We start from the raw sequence: 20,232 nt of genomic DNA, 5'->3' as shown, positions 1-20,232 counted from the left end.
AGGTTATCTTGAGGATGGTGGGATATGGCATCCTTCTCCTCTCCTATAAGCTGGTCAGTTATAGGGATCTTTTGACCACCTACTTTGAAAACCAATGATTTAGCCCAGCCCCCTCATTTTACAGATGAGGGAATGAAACCTCAGACGAGTTGTGATTTTCCCAGAGTCACACAGCTTCCAAGTAATAGAACTGGTATTCAAACACACACACACACACCCAAGTCAGCATCCCAGCAGGCCTGCCTCCCACTGACACTTGGTGGCCAGGGTTAAGAGCCTCTGCTAGCCTGGCAGCAGAGCGGCTAATGAATGTCTGCAGATTTCTTGTCACTCTCGTTGCTGTTTGGCTCCCAGAGGCCAAAACTATCTTTGAACAATGGACCTTTGTTTCTCTTGCCTCACCCAGGGTGACAGAGCACTGATATGTGTGCACCTGGCGAGATAAGCAGAAGGAAGACCCACAGGACTTTGGGGCAGAAAACTCGGTCTGTCCTCATTCCTCACTCACACCATTTGCCTCTCTCTCTCTCCCCTTCTCTCCCTTCCTCTCTCTTGGCAGCCCAGAGGCTGTGGCAGATGGGAGTCTATGGCCAGATGCCTTCTTCCCCTCCACCCCTGGGCTCCCCGTCTTTTGCTTCCTGATGAGGGAGAATGGGGTGAACCTGAAGACAGTAACCTGGCCCCACCCCTCACCAGCAGGCCTGATAGCTGCTATCAACAGCTCTGCAAATCAATCCCTCCTGTGCGGCCAAGGTTAGCCCCTAGCGGTTCGGGACATCCACTCAAGTTGCTTGTCTGTAATCTGTTGGAGGCAGGCAAAGAACATAATCTAGCTGGATTTGAGAATTCCCAAGATCCCTCCCACTTTTATGATCCTAGTGAGAAACCAGAGGCCCAGGTTAAATGACTTGGGGAGAAGGGGTCACATAGGTAATAACAAAACCTGCCCCTCCTCTCAGCTCCCCCCACCAATGGTTTTGGGGAATGAGCCAACGAACTGGGTGACTGGGGAAGGTGGGAATGGAGCAGAATTTTATGGGACCATTGAAGGCAACAGGTTGGGAGTCAGCTTCTCAGTTTGAAATGAGTACAAGCATGAAGGGAGCTAGACCTGAGCACTGGAGCCTTTGAGACCTGTCTCTCCTGGCCATGTCTCTTCCTATGAAGATGAGGTGACTGGATGAGATCTACAGCTAGATCCTAGGAATCAGACGGCCTGGTGGGGTTCTAGGCAATGAAAAGAGCTCGGGAAGCAGTATCCTGCTTCAGGATTGGAATGAGTTTTCCAGGACATTCAGCCCATCATATACACTCCATTTTCTTCAACCGTCCTCCCCTCCCCACCTCCTATTTCCCCTATGTGCAAGACTTAATAGCTCTTATGAAGCAAAACAATTTATTATCAAAAGCAATTTTCCTTTCCACAGGCCCATCCAGCTGAAATCTACCACCTCAAGACCCAAGAAAAGCGATGCAACTTGTAGGGAACATGGAATTTGTGTACTGGGCTCCAGCTAGCACACACAGAGAAGGTACAGACCATGATTTATTCATGGTGGCAGGTCCAGGATGAGCGAACTCCCTCTACCAATGTAGAGCTGCACTATCTGCAGCCTACAGAGGGAAGGGAAGCCATATCACTGATTTGGCAGTAAACAAGCAACCAATAAAAGCTCCAATAGCAAGGGTAAGGGAACCAGTACCACCCCTCCAAATAAAGACCCCACTACCTTAGAAACCTATTCTGCATAGCAGGAACACAGAAGTTTAACAGGATCTGGCACATGCCACAAGGATGAGGTTTGATCTCCCCAGCCTAGTGGACGGACCTTGGGATTCAAGGCAAGAAGAGCTGGCATAGTCCCCTTCCCTCATTGTCTCCAAGAGGCTGGTTGTAGATTTCCATCAGAGCTATGGTTTTGAGCAGGGGGTGTGGAAAGGGAGCCTGGGGCATCTGGGAGATGGCGGGATGGAGAGGTGGGTAGACTGGAACTACTTGGGGAGGGGAGGGAAGGGAAGTACCTCCTTCTGAAACTCACTTCCCCTTTAATGCCCCCATGAACTTTTGGATATCTTCTGCAAGCAGCAGAGGCTCCTCAAAGGCAGCAAAGTGGCCCCCTCGGGACATATGTGTGTAGGAGCAGAGAGAGGGGAATTTTTTCCGAGCCCAACTTTCTGGGCAGTGCAGCAGCTCATGGGGAAAGGCGGACAGACCAGCGGGCACAAATACCTGCATCCTACAAAACAAGAGATGTCAGCTGAGGTGGGGTAGGTCACACAGCTTTACCCCCATCCCTGTTCCCCAAAGGGTGTCTGAGTCACCATTCTTAGGGAAACAGCTCATTAACTTCTGGGGCTCACTGGGGTGAGTCAAGGAAAATTCAGGCTGAATACGTGATTTCAAATGGAAGGGTTTTAGCTGCCTTTCCCTAGCACCAAGCAGTAAGTGTTCTCTTCAGTGCAGTAAGTACCATACAAGAGAGGACAGGGCTGGGCAGGCAGAGAGGACAATGGGGATGAGGATTAAGATGCTGGAAAGATTCAGCCCCAAATCCTCCAAGAGGGAAGAAACATCCCCACCTATCCAACAGAATTTTCCTTAAGCCCTAAGACTCACTTTGAATGCTTCTCTACACCTATGCCTCGGCCCATATTCTCCTTGTAGAATCGCTGTGAGGGGATGATGTTGCCGGTCACCCAGTAGATCATGATATTGGTCAGCAGATCATCCAAAGTAAACTTCCTGTACACATCAAAGAAAAAGTTCCAGGATCAGTCCTTAGGGAGACATCAGGATTCAGAGTCTCTTTCAGGGCTTGAAGTATCATGTACAGGGAAGAGAGTAAACATAAGTAAATACAAAGTAAATACAAGCAAATACAAAATATTCACAAATACAAAGTTATGTGGGGGGCAGGGAACTAGCAACTGGGGATGTTAAGATAGTTCTGGTGTAGGAGGTGGCCCCTGAGCTGAATCCCAAAGGAAGCCAGGTACTCTACAAGGCAGTCAGTCAATATGCATTTATTAAACACCTACTATATGCCAATACACATTTATTAAACACATTATGCCAAGCATTGGGGATAGAAAGAATGGCAAACGACAGCTGTTGCCCTCGAGGAGCAGTCTAATGGGGTCTAATGGGGTAGGCAATATGTAAGGAACTATGTGCAAACAAAATATAACAAGATAAATTGGAGATAATCAAGAGAAGGAAAACACTAGCAGTAAAGAGAATGAGGAAAGCCTTGCTGCAGAAGGTGAGATTTTAGTTGGGACTTGAAGGAAGCCAGGAGATGGAAATGAGGAGAGAGAGCATTCCAGGAATGGGAAAAAGCCAGTGAAAATGCCCGGAGTCTGGAGATGGAATGTCTCATGTGAAGAAGAGCAAGGAGGATGTATCTCTGAATCTCAGCATACATGGCGGTGTGTAATAAGTCTAGAAAGGTAAGAAGGGACCAGGTTGTGGAGGGCTTTGAATGCCAAACAGAGGATTTTATACATGATCCTGGAAGGGATAGGGAGCTGCTGGAGATTACTGAATAGGGGAATGACTCGGTCAGTGTCACTGGGAAGTTCTTTTGAAAGTCTGACTTGATGCCAGAGTGGAGGATGGACTGGAGAAGAGAGAAACTTGAAGCAGGGAGATCCACCAGCAGGCTATTGTAATGGTTCAGGCATAAGTGAATAAGAACCTGCATCAGGGTGGTGGCAACATTAGAGGAGAGAAGAGGACATACATGAGACATGTTTTAAAGGTAAAATCGATACGACTTAGCAACAGATTGGATATGGGTGTAAGGGCATGAGGAGTCCAGGATAATGCCTAGGTTGTGAGTCGAAGTGACTGAGAGAATGGTGGTGCCATAGACAGTAAGAAAAAAGTTCATTAGGGGATAAGGTTTTGGGGGTAAAGGTAATGAGTTCCATTTTGGACACACTGAATTTAAAAAGCCTATGGGACATCCATTCTGAGATGCTTAATGGCCATTTTGAGATAAGAGTTTGGAGGTTGGGAGAAAGGTTAGGGCAAGGTCAGCAACTCTGAGAATTATGAGTATAGAGAAAATAATGGAAACCATGGAAGGTGATGAGATCACCAAGTGAAGTAGCATAAAGGAAGAATGACAGAGTCCTGGGGACCACCCACCTTTAGTACGCTTGACCTGAAAGAAGATCCATCAAAGGAGGATTGAGAAGGAGCAGTCAGACAGGTAGGAGTAGAATCAGGATAGAATAGTATCACAGAAACCTAGAGAGAGGAGGTATCAAGGAGAGAGGGGTGATTGGTAAGTATAAAAGGCTCCAAAGAGGTCAAGAAGAGTGAAGACTGAGAAAAGCTATCCGATTTGGCAATGAAGTCATCCCTGGTGACTCTGGAGAGAGCAGTTTTGGTTGAATGATGAGGCCAGATGGCACATAGGCAGAAAACAAGAGGAAAGGAAGTAGAGGCACTGATTATGGGAAGAAGAGATATGGAATAATAGCTAGTGAGGATGGATTTATCAAGTGAGGGCTTTTTGAGGGTAGGGGAGACATGGATATGCTTGGAGGTAGTAGGACACTGCCAGAAGGCAAGGAGACATTGAACATAAATGAGAGAGATGGTATGGAATGAGATTACTTGTGCAAGTAGAGGGGTTTGCATTGGCAAGGAGTAAGGCCACCTCTTCATGTAAGACAAGGGTGAAGGAGGAGACAGTAGCAGAAGGCAACATGTGATATGAAATGATGGGGAGGGGAAGAAGAGGGAATGGAAAGGAAAAAGGCATTTATTAAATGTCTATTATATGCCAGGCACTGTGCTAGGCACTTTACAATTATTATCTCATTTGATCCTCAAAACCTGGAAGGTAGGTACTCTTATCCCTATTTTAGAGTTGAGGAAACTGAGGCAGGCAGATGTTAAGTGATTTGCTCAGGGTCACAAAATTAGTAAGTATCAAGGCCAGATTTGATCTCAGGTCTTCCTAACTCTAGGCCCCATGCTCTATCCACTGTGCCACCTAGGGAAGTCTTTGGAGAATGGTCTCAATTTTTTCAGTGAAATATGAAACTAGGTGAAAGCTAGATAGTGGTGGGGGAGAAGGAGAGAACCGAGTGAAGGTATGAAGAAGGATGAAAATATCTGGCAGGAGGTGTAGTGAGTAGAACAGTGAGTTAATTAGGCAGGTGTGCAAGGATTGCCTTGTAGCAGTGAGGGCCCAGTTGAGGTACCTAACACAAATCTATAGTGAACCCATTCATCATTGTTTTGTGATTTTTTTTTAGTAGTGAAGATAGCAGATTGTGAGAACGATTGGAGGATGAGGCTTGGCAGGACGAGACTCTCAATACCATTAGAGGGCAAGAGACTCAAGAGAAAAGGACGACGTAGAGTTAAATTGCTTCACCAAAGTTTCAAGATGGAGAAGGAGAGTGCAGTTGGGGCCCGGGTGACAGCCTGAGAAAGAACTAAGGAAGTGAGGAGGTAGAACAAGTTTGGGAGCCTGAGGCAGAGGGAGAAGTAGACTGACAATAGAGTGTAATCAAGGACAGGAATTTCAGAGTTCATGAACATGGAAGTGGTGCATTTGTGGGAGATGGCAAGATTAAGGGTATAACCCTTTGTGGCTGAGGTGCGGTACAGGAGTAGGTCGGGTGACATGAGTAAGTTGAGGAACTGTGAGTTGATGCTGTTTGACAGAATATAAATATGTATGTTGAAGTCCTCTAGAATGAAGGGAAGAGTTGGGAAGAACAGAAGCTCGCTGAATTCATTAAGGAAAGGAGAGTGGCCAGGAGGTTGGTACATAACAGCTACCAGGATTTTGATTGTGTAGTAGATATGGGCTGAGGGAACCTCAAAGGAGAGATGACTGTGTGATGGCGGGAGAGGAAGAACATGTGGCAATGGAGAGCAAGGAGTATTCAAACTCCCCTGCTTCAACTGGCGAGTGGGGGTAAATGGGTGAAAATGCAGCCAAAGCTGGAAAGGTGGAGATGTGGGAGGAGCACTACCCGCCAAACAACCTTGGGGGTGCCTTTTCAGTCCAACTTTCCACCCAGCCTTGGGGAAAATCAACTGGGACAACAAGCATGTACTATTTACTAACCCTGACAGCCTGCATGCTTGAAACCGGAGAGCAGAGTTGAAATTCATGTCAGCCATCAGTGAGGTATATACAAGATAAAAGGGGCCCCTGTGGGGAAGGCCAGGGTGGGACACAGCCTGTGATGAGAACCTCCTCTCTGTCCAGCTGCTACCCTCAACAAACACCCAGCCCTGAGCTAGAGTGCTGCCTGAGAGAGAGCATGAGGATCCAGGAGCCAGTTGGCTGAGCAATGACTATACCTTCAGTTCAATTCAAAATACTAATTTTAAGTGCCTGCTGTATACACAGAGCTTCTAGGCACTGAGGAAGACAAAGTTTACACAGGATACATGACTAAGACTAGTGTCAATATTAAACATTTAAACAGGCTAACTGGAGAATAAGGTCTGGAGTTAGAGTTAATGGAAAATAACTGAGCTTGTCAAATCTGGGAGTCCCTGCTATTTGGAGACTTGCCTTCTCAGAAATAAAAATGGACAATGATTTCCAAGTATTCTTGCCTGCTCATACAACCAGAATAAGATCCTACCCATGAGAGAGACCAGCCAAATTCCCATTTTGTCTCTTTCGGTTGAGTGATTCTTTCATTCATAGGCTCATAGATTTAGACTTGCAAAGGACTTCAGAGATCATCGATTCCACCTCTGTCACTTTACAGATGAGGAAACTGAGGCACTTAAATGACTTGCCCAGGGTCACCAAGGCTCATAAGTATCTATGGTGGGATTTGAATCTAAGTCTTCTTGTCTCCAAGTCAAGCAATACATCAACTATGCCTTGCTGCCCCTTTCCCTATACTCTCCTTCCCCCACAGCGCTCTGGACACATTGCCCACTGCCCACTGTGATTATCCTACTCCTGGATCCATCACTATGTATTTTGGGTAAAAAATATCAGCTCTCTGCATCTCAGCTTCTACATACATAAAAAGGGGATAATTTCTAACAACCCTTTCCTACACCACAGGCTTAGGATTTGAGTTGGCCAAAACAGAAGACTCATTTCTAGCCCCTGAGAGCTAAGCAGCCAGAGATAAAGATAAGTGTTATGTGTGAAGAAGCAGAGACAAGATTTCTGCTTGTCTAGGTTTCTCCAATTCTGGTGTGATTGGGGTCTAAGCTCTGGAGAGGAAAAATGCTACTCACTTCTCCAGGCCTCCATCCTCCAGGTATCGATATTCTGGATTGGTCCATGTAGAGAACTTCTCCAGGATATAGGCAGCCAATCCCACAGGGCAGTTATTCAGTGCACAGCCTAGTATGGATAAAAAAAGTCAGGTTCTCTTTGGCAAGTCAATTCACTCATCTGGACCTCAGTTTCCTTAACTGAGAAATACTGGAAATAAGAATTCCTGCCTTATCTGCCTGATGAAGTTAGAAAGAGACTTGAAAGTCAGCTAGTCCAGCTCCCCACCCAAGTCAAGCCAAACAGTCCATCAACCTCTCTGCTTGCATCCTTGGGGTGGAGGAGAGCTCACCACCTCATAAGGCAGCTTAAGGATATCTTTCTTACACTTGGCAGAAATTTGTCTCCTTATAATTTCCACTCATTGGTCTGACTTTTCCCTTCTAGGGCCACAGATTTTAGAAATTTTAATTCTTCTTCCATATGACATCCCTTTACACAGAGTTACAAGTTGGAGAGCCAGGAACATCCTGAGGGGCCACCTAGTCTAACCCTTTCATTTTACAATGACATCTTTTTCCTGGACCTTTGAGCACGCCCAGAACACTCTCCCTATTCACCTCTGTCACGAAGTAATCCTCACCTCAGTAACCTTACCATCAAGGCTCACCCAAATGCTATCTCCTACATGACACCTATCCTGCTTCTCCTGCATTTTAATAAATTCTCTCCCCATCCCCCACAAAAATTGTTTTATTTACTTTGCAAGCATTTTGTGTGCACTTGTCTGTGTACAAGTTGCTTTACCCCAGAAGAACATAAGCTCCCTGAGGGCACAGCCTACTTTCTTTTCTATTTTTTTCTTTCCTAGTACAGTATTTGGTATATCCTCAGTGCCTAGAACAGTGTCTGGTACTTAATAAATGCTTAGTGAACTGAATTGGAATGAATTGGGTGAAGTCTCAGAATGGAGTAGGAAGGCTGAGGCCAGCCTAAGGACTTCCATGTTACTTTAAAGGTTGGGTTTGGTTGGGGTATTTTGCTTATTTGTTTTGCCATCAGCCAATTCTGGGCCTCTGGAAAATCCCCTCCATGAGCAGGGCAGTGGGGTGACTTCTTACTTACCTACAGTATCAGGCTTGGTGGCCTGGATGTGCATGTAGCCAGATTCTCTAAATATTGTACGGAGGATATTTTTGGCAGGGTACAACAGCTCCAAATCCCTCTCCTGGAAGCCAAAAAGTGATGGGAACCACCGTCCCAACAGAAGAGACCCCAAGATGAAGAAGGTTTGAGAATCCATGAAGCACATATTCACATGGATGCCTTTCACCCGTCTAGGAATCCAGAGAAAGGGGATTTAGGTCAGGGCAGCTGGCCATGAAGGAGGAAGTGGGGGCCACAAAGGAAGGTAAAGAGAATGGGGAGGAGGGGTAAAGGACAAAGTCCAGGAGAAAGGGAAAAGGTGGGGTCAAGGAACATAGGGTGAAAGAAGAGAATCCAGACACTACATTCAGCCTCTGGCCATCTAGGATCAATGTGTATTGGGCTCCACTCTAACCTCTTCAGAAGGTTATTGAGTTAGAGGGATGCTGAGATTACAGGTCATTCCACCCAGGGTCTATCCCAAATTTCAGTAGCCAGAGCACTCTACCCAAGATCCTAGTCCCTGGCTATCCCCCTTTCCCTCCCCTCAACTCTGACACGGGAACTGGCTTAGGACATCACTGGTTTGGATCTCAGTTCACCCCTTTTAGGATGGGGACAACTTGTGTCTCTGGTGAGTAAGAGTGGCTGTATATGGAGGATAAGAAAGGAGTTAGAAAGGCCTGGGTCTAAATCCCACCTCAAAAATTCAGCCTTCATGCTAAAATGTCCTTGGCATTAAATGGCAGCAGGCATTTATGGATGCCATCACCCTCATCCCAAAAATTACTGGGCACCAGAGAGTTTGTGTACTATGGCAGGGGGAGATATAGAGCAAGAGTCAAAATCTATGTCTGGTACCAGTTAGGACCAGGGTACCAGAGATGGGGTGGAAATGGGGGTAAAACTGCCACACTAGAACCCTTCAGGCGAGGAGGATGCTTCTGTTGCTATGAATGGCCCTTCCCTGCAGATTAATTAGACCAGTCTCATCAACATAACCACCTGTATATTCACACAACAGGCAAGAATGCAGCACTCACGAGGGCGCCATCTGGGCTATGTTGGTACAGATCAGAGAACCCCAGTCACCACCCTGGACGAAGAATTCTTGGAAGCCCAGGCGGCTCATCAGCTTACAGTAGATCTGAGCAGCAGCCACAGTGTTGAAGCCTAGAAAAGGGTGGGTTAGGCAGAATCCGAAAAATCATGCTTTGATTTTTGTTGATGCTTTGTCTGGTTTCTATCTATGTGGTTCCTCAGTCCCATGGGCCAGTTATCAGGCCCTTTGTTATCCCTTGATTAGCAGAACCCAAAGAGTGGAGCTCTAAACCAATGGAGAGAACTCTCACCCACCCCCACCATCCAAGAGACCTCAGGATTCTGACTCCCTCACCCATGCTATCTACACTTGGGATAAAGAAAGTCTGGAGCTTAGTGCTTCTAGCCCACATCTCCCTCTCCTCTCCAGAAGCCAAGCACCATTGGAGAATGTCAGTAGCGGGGAGAGAACTGATCACTCTCTCCCTCAGTTTCCCCACTGTTGCCATCACCAGCCAACTGCATCTATCAGTAGCATCTCTTCTCCTGTACACACAACCTTTCTGCACCTCTATGATGCTGGTGCTAGTGCTAGTGTAAGAAGGTAGGCTGGGGAGAGGTTCTGGGGTTATGCAGGAACATAGTGGCAGCAGAACCATTCTAAGCAGGCAGGGAACTGATTGACATTAGGCAGCACAACGGCTGCCTAGTCCTCAGGGCTTTCTAATATGCTGACAGAGATGGAAACCCCCCAAAAATATGAGTCTAGCTAAAGAAAGAGAGATGTAGGAAGCCTGAGGGGAAACATGAATATATGCTTCTAGCATCTAGAATAGTGTCTTAAATAGAGCAGGCATCTAAAAATGATTTAATTTTAATAATGATAATTGAATTAAATTCAGTAAGTTGAATTAAATGTGAGTGGATCCACGTATGGATAAATATATGTGTGTGTGTGTTGTGCACATAATGGTAAGAATACAGATGTAGGACTCTGTATGGGCACGTACCCATGAAAAGCCCTTGGGCACTCAAGTCTGCAGGAGAATAGCTTGTTCACAGATGGTTTTAAGTTTGTTAAGACAGAATAGTTTAGGGGCAGCTAGGTGGTACAGTGGATACAGCACTGGCCTAGGAGTCAGGAAGATCCCGGGTGTGATCCCGGGTAAGTCACTTAACCCCGACTGCCATTTTCATCCCCCTCCAAAAAGATAGTATTATTCAATGTTCTTCCCTCCCCTGCTGCTCACCAGCCCCTCTAAAGGGGAAGTATAAGAATGTGATTGTGAGCTATGAGAGTCTAACCCTGATCTTTGCAGTCCTCCTTCCCAAAAGCCAGTGCTTCTCAACCTTCACACAATGACTCTTATCCCTCCCCTATTCCACCTTATTCCTTGATTATACTATTCTTGTTTCTTCAAAATTCACTCTTCCCACTCTCTGTTTGTGGTCCCTCCTCTCCCAGTAGCATCTTCTGGTTCTAAAGACAGTAAGCCCTATCCTGGATCCCCCGGGAAGTATATGTTTATGAGAGAATTTAGTCAGGATGGATACCAAGTGGGGATGTTGCACGTGGACTCAGCTTGCTACCAATGCCCACAGACCAGCATTCATACCTTGCTTGTAAGGTGCTTCAGAGAAGCCATAGCCAGGAATGGAAGGGCAGATGACTTCAAAGACCTGGTTATAATTCACTCCATGGCTCTCAGGATCAGTCAGGAGGGGTATGATCTTGTAAAATTCATAGAAGGAGCCAGGCCAACCATGAATCATTAACAATGGTTTTACTTTGTGGCCTGCTGGTGGTCTTGTGGGCTTCACGTGGATAAAGTGGATGTCAATCCCTGGAAGGAAACATAGTAAGGTCAGGTCCAAGGTCAAATAAATCTACCTGGGTAAGGTCCTGAGCTACACATTACAGCCCACCACAACCCACACCATGCTCTCAGGAAACTAAGCATCTTGGCCACACTGCTTATCACTGAGTGCCTTACATTTTCTCTCATAATTTCTCATGCTCTTATCTTGTCTCTCCAGTGGGCTTTTATACTCTATTCTCCTAGTATCTATCCCAGTCCTGAGCACACGTACATTTTTATTTTATATTTATATTTATAAATTATATTTATAAACATCTATTGAATAATGAATGTTAGATGAGGAACACATGGATGTGGGGTATGAGGTGAGGCAGTTCCTTGCAGTAGGGAAGGCCAGTGGGTAGATTACTGGAGATGGGGAGGTGATTCCCTTCAGTTATCTCCACAAAAACAAACTGAGGAGGACCAACATTTTCCTCCACATTCAAAAATCACCTTAGGGCAGGGAATCTGCTGTGGGTGGCAGAGAAGGCAGGTTAACCCAGGAACAGATGGGCTCCCAGGTGCTATGGAATAGATAGTAACCTGGGCCTGCAAGGGAGCCCTGCAAGGGATCATTTTTAGGAAACCCTGGCCTTTTTTTAAAAGATTGTTTTTAAGATTTCTAGGGTTAGGGCATAAGAAAAAACAAGAGGGTCATCATTTAACATTGGAATAATGAAAGGAGTAGGCCATAAATCTCGCTCTCTGAGATAGTTTGAACTTGGCTGGATTTGTTAAAGGGATGGGGACAGATGAGATGCCCTCTTAATGTCACCTTGAAGATTTCATGAGTCTCCAGGTCCAGTGATCCTTCAGTTTAAAACAACCACTACTGGAAGCATGGCTAGGGAACATGGTTGAGTCAGGTATCCAAGGTATGAACACATCCTGACTCTGTCACAGAACAATGGGAAGGCTAAGGTGGAGAAGCATATTTTGGAAAAGTACCTTCAATCTTAGTTTTGAAATGAGGGTATTGGTTGAGAATCTCCACCTGCTTCTTCCAATCAAACTGGTTCCTCCAATAGGAAACCACCTTCTTTAGGTAATTAGAGTTGAACCCATATTGGAAGCTGGAATCTTCCAGGGGCGGTGTGTATCGAGTCATATCAATCCTCTGGTGTAAGTCCTGGGAGGGGGAAGAAGCAGGAACAAAGAGTGACAGAGAGAGAGGACACATATGGAATGCTCTATTCCCTGGAGACATCCACAAACATTTAAACAGCAAATCAAGTAGTCAGTTCTTCATCTTTAAAAATAAAAGAATTTTGCCTAGGAGAACAGAAGCCCCTTCCGGATCTAAGTTTCTGTATGTGCATACTATAGTTTGCTAGTGGCAGAACAAAGTTAGAGCAAGAACTTATATTGTGCTCATAAACTCACAATATGCTACTGAATTAGGAAAGCAGTATTTTTATGGTATTTTAAAATGGTTTTAATGCTCTTTTTTCTCTTTTTTGTCAGCCAACCACTAACTTACTTACCATTTCCACTCCCATACCTAATAGAAGCCTTCCCTTATAACAAATATGTATAGTCAAGCAAAATACTATGCCTTCACTCTTGTAATGGGCCCCTCATTTGGAATGACCATATTACATCTATGAAGATGATTCTCACATCTATTTATCCAGCCCTAACCTCTTTCTTACACTCTAGTTTTGCATCTTCAACTACTTGGTGGACATCTCGAATTGGATGTCCTATGTCCTAGAGACGTCTTTAAAAATATTTATTTCAATGAATGAGATTCATCTTCTCTCCCTCCAACTTCCCCCAGCTATTGAAAAAGAAAGAAAAATAAAACCATTGTAACAAATGCACAAAAAAACAAATTTTGCATTGTCCACGTCGCACACATAAAAAAGGTTTCAATCTTCAAAAAGGTCCATCATCTCTTTGTTTGGAGATAAACATCAGGTTTCATCATTACCTTCCTGGAATGTGGGTTAGTTGTTGTGTTGATCAGAGTTTCCCTGAACCCTCTTTATAAAGAAGAGGGTGGTGAGAGAGGAGTGTGCTCAGCACCAGTACTCTAGACTTGATGCAGTCTGCTTCTACTCCCCTGCCCCTCTCCTCTTTCTGTCAACTAGAACCTAATCACAAGTTCTTATCCCTTTCATTCTTTCCTTTTAAACCCCTCTTCACAATCTACCCTCCATGGTTACTTTGCTTTGCTTAAGACTAAATCCTCCCTTAATCTGCTCTCCCTCTTACATCCACCTCTCCCTTCTCTTCCAATTCCTTGAATTCTACTGTGCATTCTTTTCTCCTTTGACTAGTTCAGAAGAAAGCGAGGTGGTTCAAGTGTCACCTATTTTCTCTATCTCTTCCCCTTTGTAGAATCTTCTACTTATACGACCCAATTATGTAAGATAATTTCCCCTCACCCTTGCTATCCCCTTCCCTCTCAGTGTATTCCTTTTTCCTTCCCTTCCCTTCTCTTTCTTTTTTTTTTAGACCACCAAAACTAAAATAAACAACTCACAAGCCTTCTGTCTTATTAGACTCCCTCTATGATTCCTGATAAGATTCTGAGATGTTACATGTATCATCTCCTTACACTGGAATGTAAACAGTGTATCTTTGTTTAGTATGGTATGATTGTTCACTCAGAGTCACCTTTTTAATATTTCTCTTGACTTCTATGTCCGTATTTCAAACTTTCTATGCAATTTCGAGCTTTTCATCAGGAATGCTTAAAATCCTGTATTTCATTAAAGATAAATTTTTTTTCTTGTTGGGATTATACTCAGTTTTGAACTTCTTGAAAACAGGGACTTTTTTTTGTCTTTCTTTGTATCCCCTGCTCTTAGCACAGTAATTGCCACTTAACTGGTGCTTAATAAATATTTGTTGACTGACTAGATAAGTTATTTTTGGTTGTAAGCCTACCTTCTGACTTCTGAAAGGCCATATTCCAAGTTTTTCATTCTTTATAATGGTGGCTGCTAAGTCTTATGTGATCTCGACTGTGACTCCTCAGGACTTGACTTTCTGGTCCTTGCAATATTGTTTTCTTTCACCTGGACACTCAAGATTTTAGCTAGAATGTTCCTGGAAGTTTGCATTTTAGAGTCTCTTTCAGGAGATTACTGGTGGATTCTTTCTAATTTCACTTGGCCCTCTGATTCTAAGAGATCTTACCAATTTTCTTTCATGATTCTTGAAATATGAAATACACTCTTTGGGGGTTCTTGACATTCAGAGTTGTCCAATGATTCTTAAATTCTCTCTCCTGGATCTGTTTTCCAAGTCACTTGTTGTTGACATGAGATACCTTACACTTTCTTTTCTTTTATTTTCCAATCTTTTGAATTTGTTTGAATATTTCTTATCTCAAGGAGCCACTAACTTATATCTAGTCCATTCTCATTTTCAAGGAGTCTGTAGCTTGTGTAAGGTTTTGTACTTCTTGTGCCATGCTGTTAATTAATTCTCTTTCTAATTCTTTCTTCCATTGTTCCCATTTCTTTTCATTTTCCCCTAGTGCTCTCATTTCTTTTCCAACTGTTTCTGCCAGCTCTCTTATTTCAATTATAAAATCATTGTAAAATTCTTATTTAAACTCTTGCTTTATCTTTTCCAGAAGCTGTAGATGAACTTGTGCTCAAGCAGTGTTTTTCTTTCAGGCCTTCCTTCTAAATGTTTTGAATCCATCCTCTTCTTCTGCGTTTATGTCTTAAATATCCTTGTCACCAAAACAGCGCTTTATGATGGGATTCTTTTTTTGTTTGTTTGCTCATTCTCCCACCCTTGCTTCCTGACTTCAGAATTTGTGTTAGGGTAAGGTTCTGTGCACTTGTGTAGGGAATGTCTGTTTGATCCTATGGGTCCTCTTTGGTCCTCTTGGGTCCTAAGGCTACTTTCTTGTTTTTTTGGGTTTTTTGAATGTTGGGTTATCCCTGGATGTCACGGGCAGCTCAGGCTGGGGACCTGCAAGCTTCTAGAACGCCCAAAGTGCTCTGATTCAGGGTAAAGTTAAAGTGTTGCCCTCTTGGTCTGAGCTCTGCAACTTCTTGACCCAGGTTAGATTGATCTGAACAACAACATAACTGTGCTCTAGTAGACTACGGCTGGACACACCCACCATCGCCACGTGGAAAGTTCTGAAGGTTCAAAGTAACAGAACGATAGGTCCCCTTCAGTCTGGATTCCCTGCCTTAGCTCTTCTGCTACAGGCTTCAGACTAAGCTAGGGTCAGAGCCACAGAACTGCTTCTTGGTTCTGTATTTGCACCTTGCTCTGTACACTAGACTTGTCACACGGCCATCTCCACTCTTCCTGATCTACATCTTGCCACTGGACCCAGATGGCTCTGGAGGAGAGAGGGAAGCTGGTGATTTGCACAGCCCTGCCTCACTTAAATCCAATTCCCATGCAAGTCATGGCATCACCTCCCTGATGTCATAGCCTCTTTGGGAATGAAGGACAAACAAGAAGAAGATCTGTGTCTGGGTGATGAGAGACAGCGAGGTAGAGCAGTGGATAGAGTACCAGCACTGGAATGAGGAAGATCTGAGTTCAAATCTGGCCTCAGACACTTACTAGTTGTGTGGCCCTGGCCAAGTAACTTAACCCTGTTTGCCTCAGTTTCCTCATCTGTAAAAAGGGGACACAGTGGAGAAGGAACTGCCTAACCCCTCAGCATCTTTGCCAAGAAAACCCTGCGGACTTTGTAGAGTAGGACATAGCAGAACAACAACAAATGAGAGACAGGCTCTGGGTAATGAGAGACACAGCTACTAGTTGGCACCTGTTCATGCTCTCTATACAAAGTCTGACCTCTCTACATTGGACATAGGACCTCTTCTTGCCCTAGTGCACAGCCGTGTGTGGGACCACCCAAAGCTTGTTGTGGCAACATTGCTCTGTGGGGAAATAACTAAAGTATCTCCCTTTAGGTTTCTCCTGGGAGTACCCTCTCCACCACCTTGGATTATACTTATCATCTAACATGTGTCAAGCCTGTTTCCTTATCTAGGCTGTAAGTTCTTTGAAGGCAGAGACAGTTATACACGATTATGGACTGAGAGCTGAAATAACACCTCAAAGGCCATCTAGTTCATCCTCCTCATTTTAAAGATAAGAAAACTGAAGCCTAGGAAAGTAACTAACTTACTCAAGGTCTCAGGGGTAGTAAGCATCAGAGGTGGGATTTGAACCCAGATCACCTGAGCTAGTAATCTTTCCACTATACCACGTTGCTCCAAATGCTCAACACCTTATTTGGGTGCATTAAGCGTGAACATTTGAATGTATTTTTTTTTAATTAACCACTTCAAAAAGACAAATGTCTTATACTCATTTGATTTCTGGATACCACCCTGCTCTGCGCCCCACCTCCCCAGCACACACACATCCAGGTCAGCGTCTCGATCGGTACAAGGCACACTGTAGGAGTATAATTAATATTTGGTGATGGACTAATTCTGATCACAACTGTATCCCTCTCCACTGTCGCCTAGCAGGTGGTAAAAACCCACAGCAGCTGGGAAATTCCAGGTCAGGACTGAAATTAGCAAGCTTCGTCCATGTGCCAAGGCATACATTCCTGGCTCGGCCCCTGGAGGACTTATAGCCATCTCGGCCTCCTCCCCTGGGGCCCCTGCCCACTGGGTGGGGTACCCTCCTCCTTAATAAGTTACTACCAGGTTCACAGTCTTTTTTACCTCTACAAATCTTGTTCCTCACTGCCTAGTTTCTCAAGATTCTCACCATGCGTGCACTCTCTCTAGTGTACCTGACCACACAGAGGAATAGTCATACCTTAGACAACACCATCCCACCCCCTGCAACTCCTAATTCAGCCAAATTTGCCAAAGGTTCCAGCTTTCCCAGTTATAGCCCTGACATCTGGCCACAGAGAACCTCCCTACCCCTGCTCTTCACCCCTTACCTTCTTGCTTCCCCTGTATGTGGCCAGGATACAAGGATTGGGGAGACAGGGACAGAGGGGAGAAGTGGTGTGGAAGAAGCCAGAGACTGATGAGAAGCCTCTGATACTTTGAGAGGTTATAGAAACACTCCATTCTCCCTCACATCTAAGGGCATTACCCCACCCTTTCCCCATCCTATGCTCCTCCCCCCCACCCAAAGTCATGGCTACTGTGTGGTCAGAGGTAGGACAGGCAGCTGTCTACCCACTGAACCATACTGCCCCTCCCAACCAATGCTGTAAGATTACAAGTTGCAGAGGAAGGATACATTGGTAGAGGAAAATCCTTACTCAGGTCTTCCTGACTCCAGGCCCAACACTCTAGCCACTGCACCCTCTGTCTCCTAGTTCAGCTTATCTCTTCTGTTTGGTTCTCCCCAGTTAGATGCCTTACTTACCTTGATCTCCTCCTCTGAGGTTTCCACCTTGAAGGGACGGATACTGTCATCCTCCTGTGACCTAGGCTTACTTCCTGGGCCCCACCATGCGTCTTTCATTTCCAGTTTTTCATTATTTTTCCTGTTACGGATCCAGTAGATTAAACGGACCACAAACAGGACGACAAAAATCTGTAACCACATATCTGTAAGAGAAGACACACATAAGCAAAGCTGGTCAGGACCAGTCAGCCCCGCTGGAGACCAGTGACTAAGGCTTAAAGCTTCCAGTAGAGTGGCGCAGCCTTCTTCCTAAGACCACGCCAACCCAGCCCCCCTTCAAAAACAGGGAGCATTAGCTCTTTCACTTTGAAGGGCCAAGTCTCAGACTTAGCAGTTGGTAAACACATCTGATGATGACATGGATGAATCAGCATGGTGCAGTGAAAAGAGCCTTGAATCTAAGATTCAATGTAGACCTGGAATTCAATGCAGCCTCTAACACCTACTGGCTGTGTGACCTTGGGCACTTAGTGTACTTAAGCTTCATTTTCCTCATCTGTAACATGGGGATAATAGCACCTATTTCACAGAATGTGGGGAGACTCTCACAAGCTCAGTATTAAGTATTGGCTATTGGAAATGAGAGTGAACTCAGAAGATGAACTTACTTATCTACATTTCAATATAAACCTGAACCATCAGTGAACCCGTAACTGGCCTAGAGAAGATAAATACCATAGATCACATCATGTCAAAGCTAGAAGAAACTTTAGGGATCAACCCTTTAAGTTTATAGATAAGGAAACTGAAGCCCAAGTCACTAAAAGGTGGCTTGCCCAAGGTCTCCCAGGCAGTGAGAAAAAGAACAGAGAGTTCCCTGACTTCGATTCCAGTGCATTTCTATTCTATGATGCTGCTCTATTATATGCTTCAAAGGCTGTATCTTTCATGTGGTAATAAGATAGTTACTACACATTAAACCACCGATCTAGCATGCTGTGCTTGGGTGGATGTGGCAGGGAAAATGGGGTATTGCAGGATTAACCCTCTTAGTTCAGTTTCAATGCCGGAATGAAATAAGGCACTCAAAGGTCATTCGGGCATCAACAAAAGGTTTGCCTAGAGAGCCTTACCAAAGAAATGTTTATTTCCTCTCCTTCCTTTCCCCCTCCCTCATCATATTTACAGAGGACACAAAGCTGGGAAGAAGAGCTTCTAGGCTGGGAGAAAGAATCAGGCTCCAAAAAGATCTCACCAGTTTAGAACAATGACCAGAATCTAAGAAGATGAAATTTAATAGAGATGGATAGGGGCAAAGTCTTACACTTGGATTTTTTTTAAATCAGCTTCACAAGAACAAGATGGGAAAAGCATGAGTTGACAAAAAGAGATAAGCAGGTTTAGTGGATGGAAGGAGTTAATAATATAGCATGGCAGCTGAACGAGCTAATGAAATCTTTTTTTTTCCTCATATGTTAATTTGTTTTAACTTTTCCAAAACAATATTCAAAAGATCTGCTTTGTTTCATTCAAACTATAAATGTTAAATATTTACAAACTAAAACAGGAACTGATAATACATAAGGATTTAAACAGTTTTTAAAAGAATAATTTTTAAAAATTGTTTTTCAGTTCATTGTGTTCAAAGTTTAATATTAATCAAGGTTTGGGTGGATGTTTTTGAATCACATACCACTACCATTCTTTCTTCTTTTAACACAAAAATGTTTAGATTTCGAGCTAATGAAATCTTAAACTGATTTAATCAAAGCATCAGTGCCCATTACAAGGGGTTGCAATAACCCTGAAATACTGGCCCTGGTCACACCTCTGGTGGAGTACTATGTTCAGTTCTTGGTGCTACATTACAAGAAGGAAATGTCCAGAAAGCTGGAGAGTATGAAGAGCATGTATGTGTGTATATATATATATATATAATCATATTAAACATATTTCCACATTATTCATGTTGTGAAAGAAAAATCAGAACAAAAGGGAAAAACCATGAGAAAGAAAAAAAAGAGAGAAAATAGTTATGCTTCAATTTGCATTCAGACTCCATAGTTCCTTCTCTGGATGTGGATAGCATTTTCTATTATGTGTCTTTTCGAATTGTCTTAGATCACTGTACTGCTGAGAAGAGTGACATCTATCAAAGCTGGTCATCGCACAATGTAGCTGTAACTGTGTACAATGTTCTCATGGCAGAACCAGAATCTGAACTCAGGACCTGTGACACCCAATTCGGCACTTGGATTTCTCCTCACGAAAGGTTTTCACGGGGAAGCCAGACAGCCACTTGTTCATTCTCCTTTGGGATGGGCTGGTGGCCTTTGAGGTTCCTTCCCAACTCTGAAATTCTGTGATTTCAGGAAGATCAAAAACAGGGAGAAACCACAGACAGTTGGTATTGGCCCTCTGGGTTCCTCAAAGAGGGTGCCTAATGGACAGCAGGACAGCCTACCATTTGTCGCAGAGCCTGTGCCTGGGTGGGAGGACAAAAGAGTATAACATCCTGCTTTTCTCCAGTCTAAAACCCTCCCGCCATTTTGGTAGTGAGAGCAGAGGTATTGTGGCAGAGTGGGGAAAACACTAGATTTGGAGTCAGAAGACTTAGATCCAAGCCCCAGCTCTGCTGTCTA

At 44.3% G+C, this 20,232-nt stretch overlaps 1 protein-coding gene across 5 annotated transcripts in view; it reads right to left on the bottom strand.

Moving 5' to 3' along the window:
• Window positions 1–1,377: 1,377 nt before the first annotated feature.
• Window positions 1,378–20,232, bottom strand: part of LOC118846549 (epoxide hydrolase 1-like) — a 52,297-nt gene continuing 33,442 nt past the window's right edge. For all 5 annotated transcript variants that reach the window (XM_036755227.1, XM_036755223.1, XM_036755222.1 and 2 more), the window contains 8 exons: window positions 17,609–17,793; window positions 12,221–12,401; window positions 11,027–11,254; window positions 9,413–9,542; window positions 8,349–8,560; window positions 7,244–7,352; window positions 2,618–2,743; window positions 1,378–2,237 (listed from right to left, as the gene is read on the bottom strand). In XM_036755227.1, the coding sequence (XP_036611122.1) occupies window positions 2,036–2,237; window positions 2,618–2,743; window positions 7,244–7,352; window positions 8,349–8,560; window positions 9,413–9,542; window positions 11,027–11,254; window positions 12,221–12,401; window positions 17,609–17,791 (1,371 nt within the window). In that variant the 5' untranslated portion in view covers window positions 17,792–17,793 and the 3' untranslated portion in view covers window positions 1,378–2,035. The remainder of the gene's footprint in view (window positions 2,238–2,617; window positions 2,744–7,243; window positions 7,353–8,348; window positions 8,561–9,412; window positions 9,543–11,026; window positions 11,255–12,220; window positions 12,402–17,608; window positions 17,794–20,232) is intronic.

Source organism: Trichosurus vulpecula, chromosome 4 (assembly GCF_011100635.1).
Source record: "Trichosurus vulpecula isolate mTriVul1 chromosome 4, mTriVul1.pri, whole genome shotgun sequence".
Classification (NCBI taxonomy): Eukaryota; Metazoa; Chordata; class Mammalia; order Diprotodontia; family Phalangeridae; genus Trichosurus; species Trichosurus vulpecula.
The sequence above is the reverse complement of the archived record's forward strand: the minus strand, read 5'-3'. Positions and strand labels throughout refer to the sequence as shown.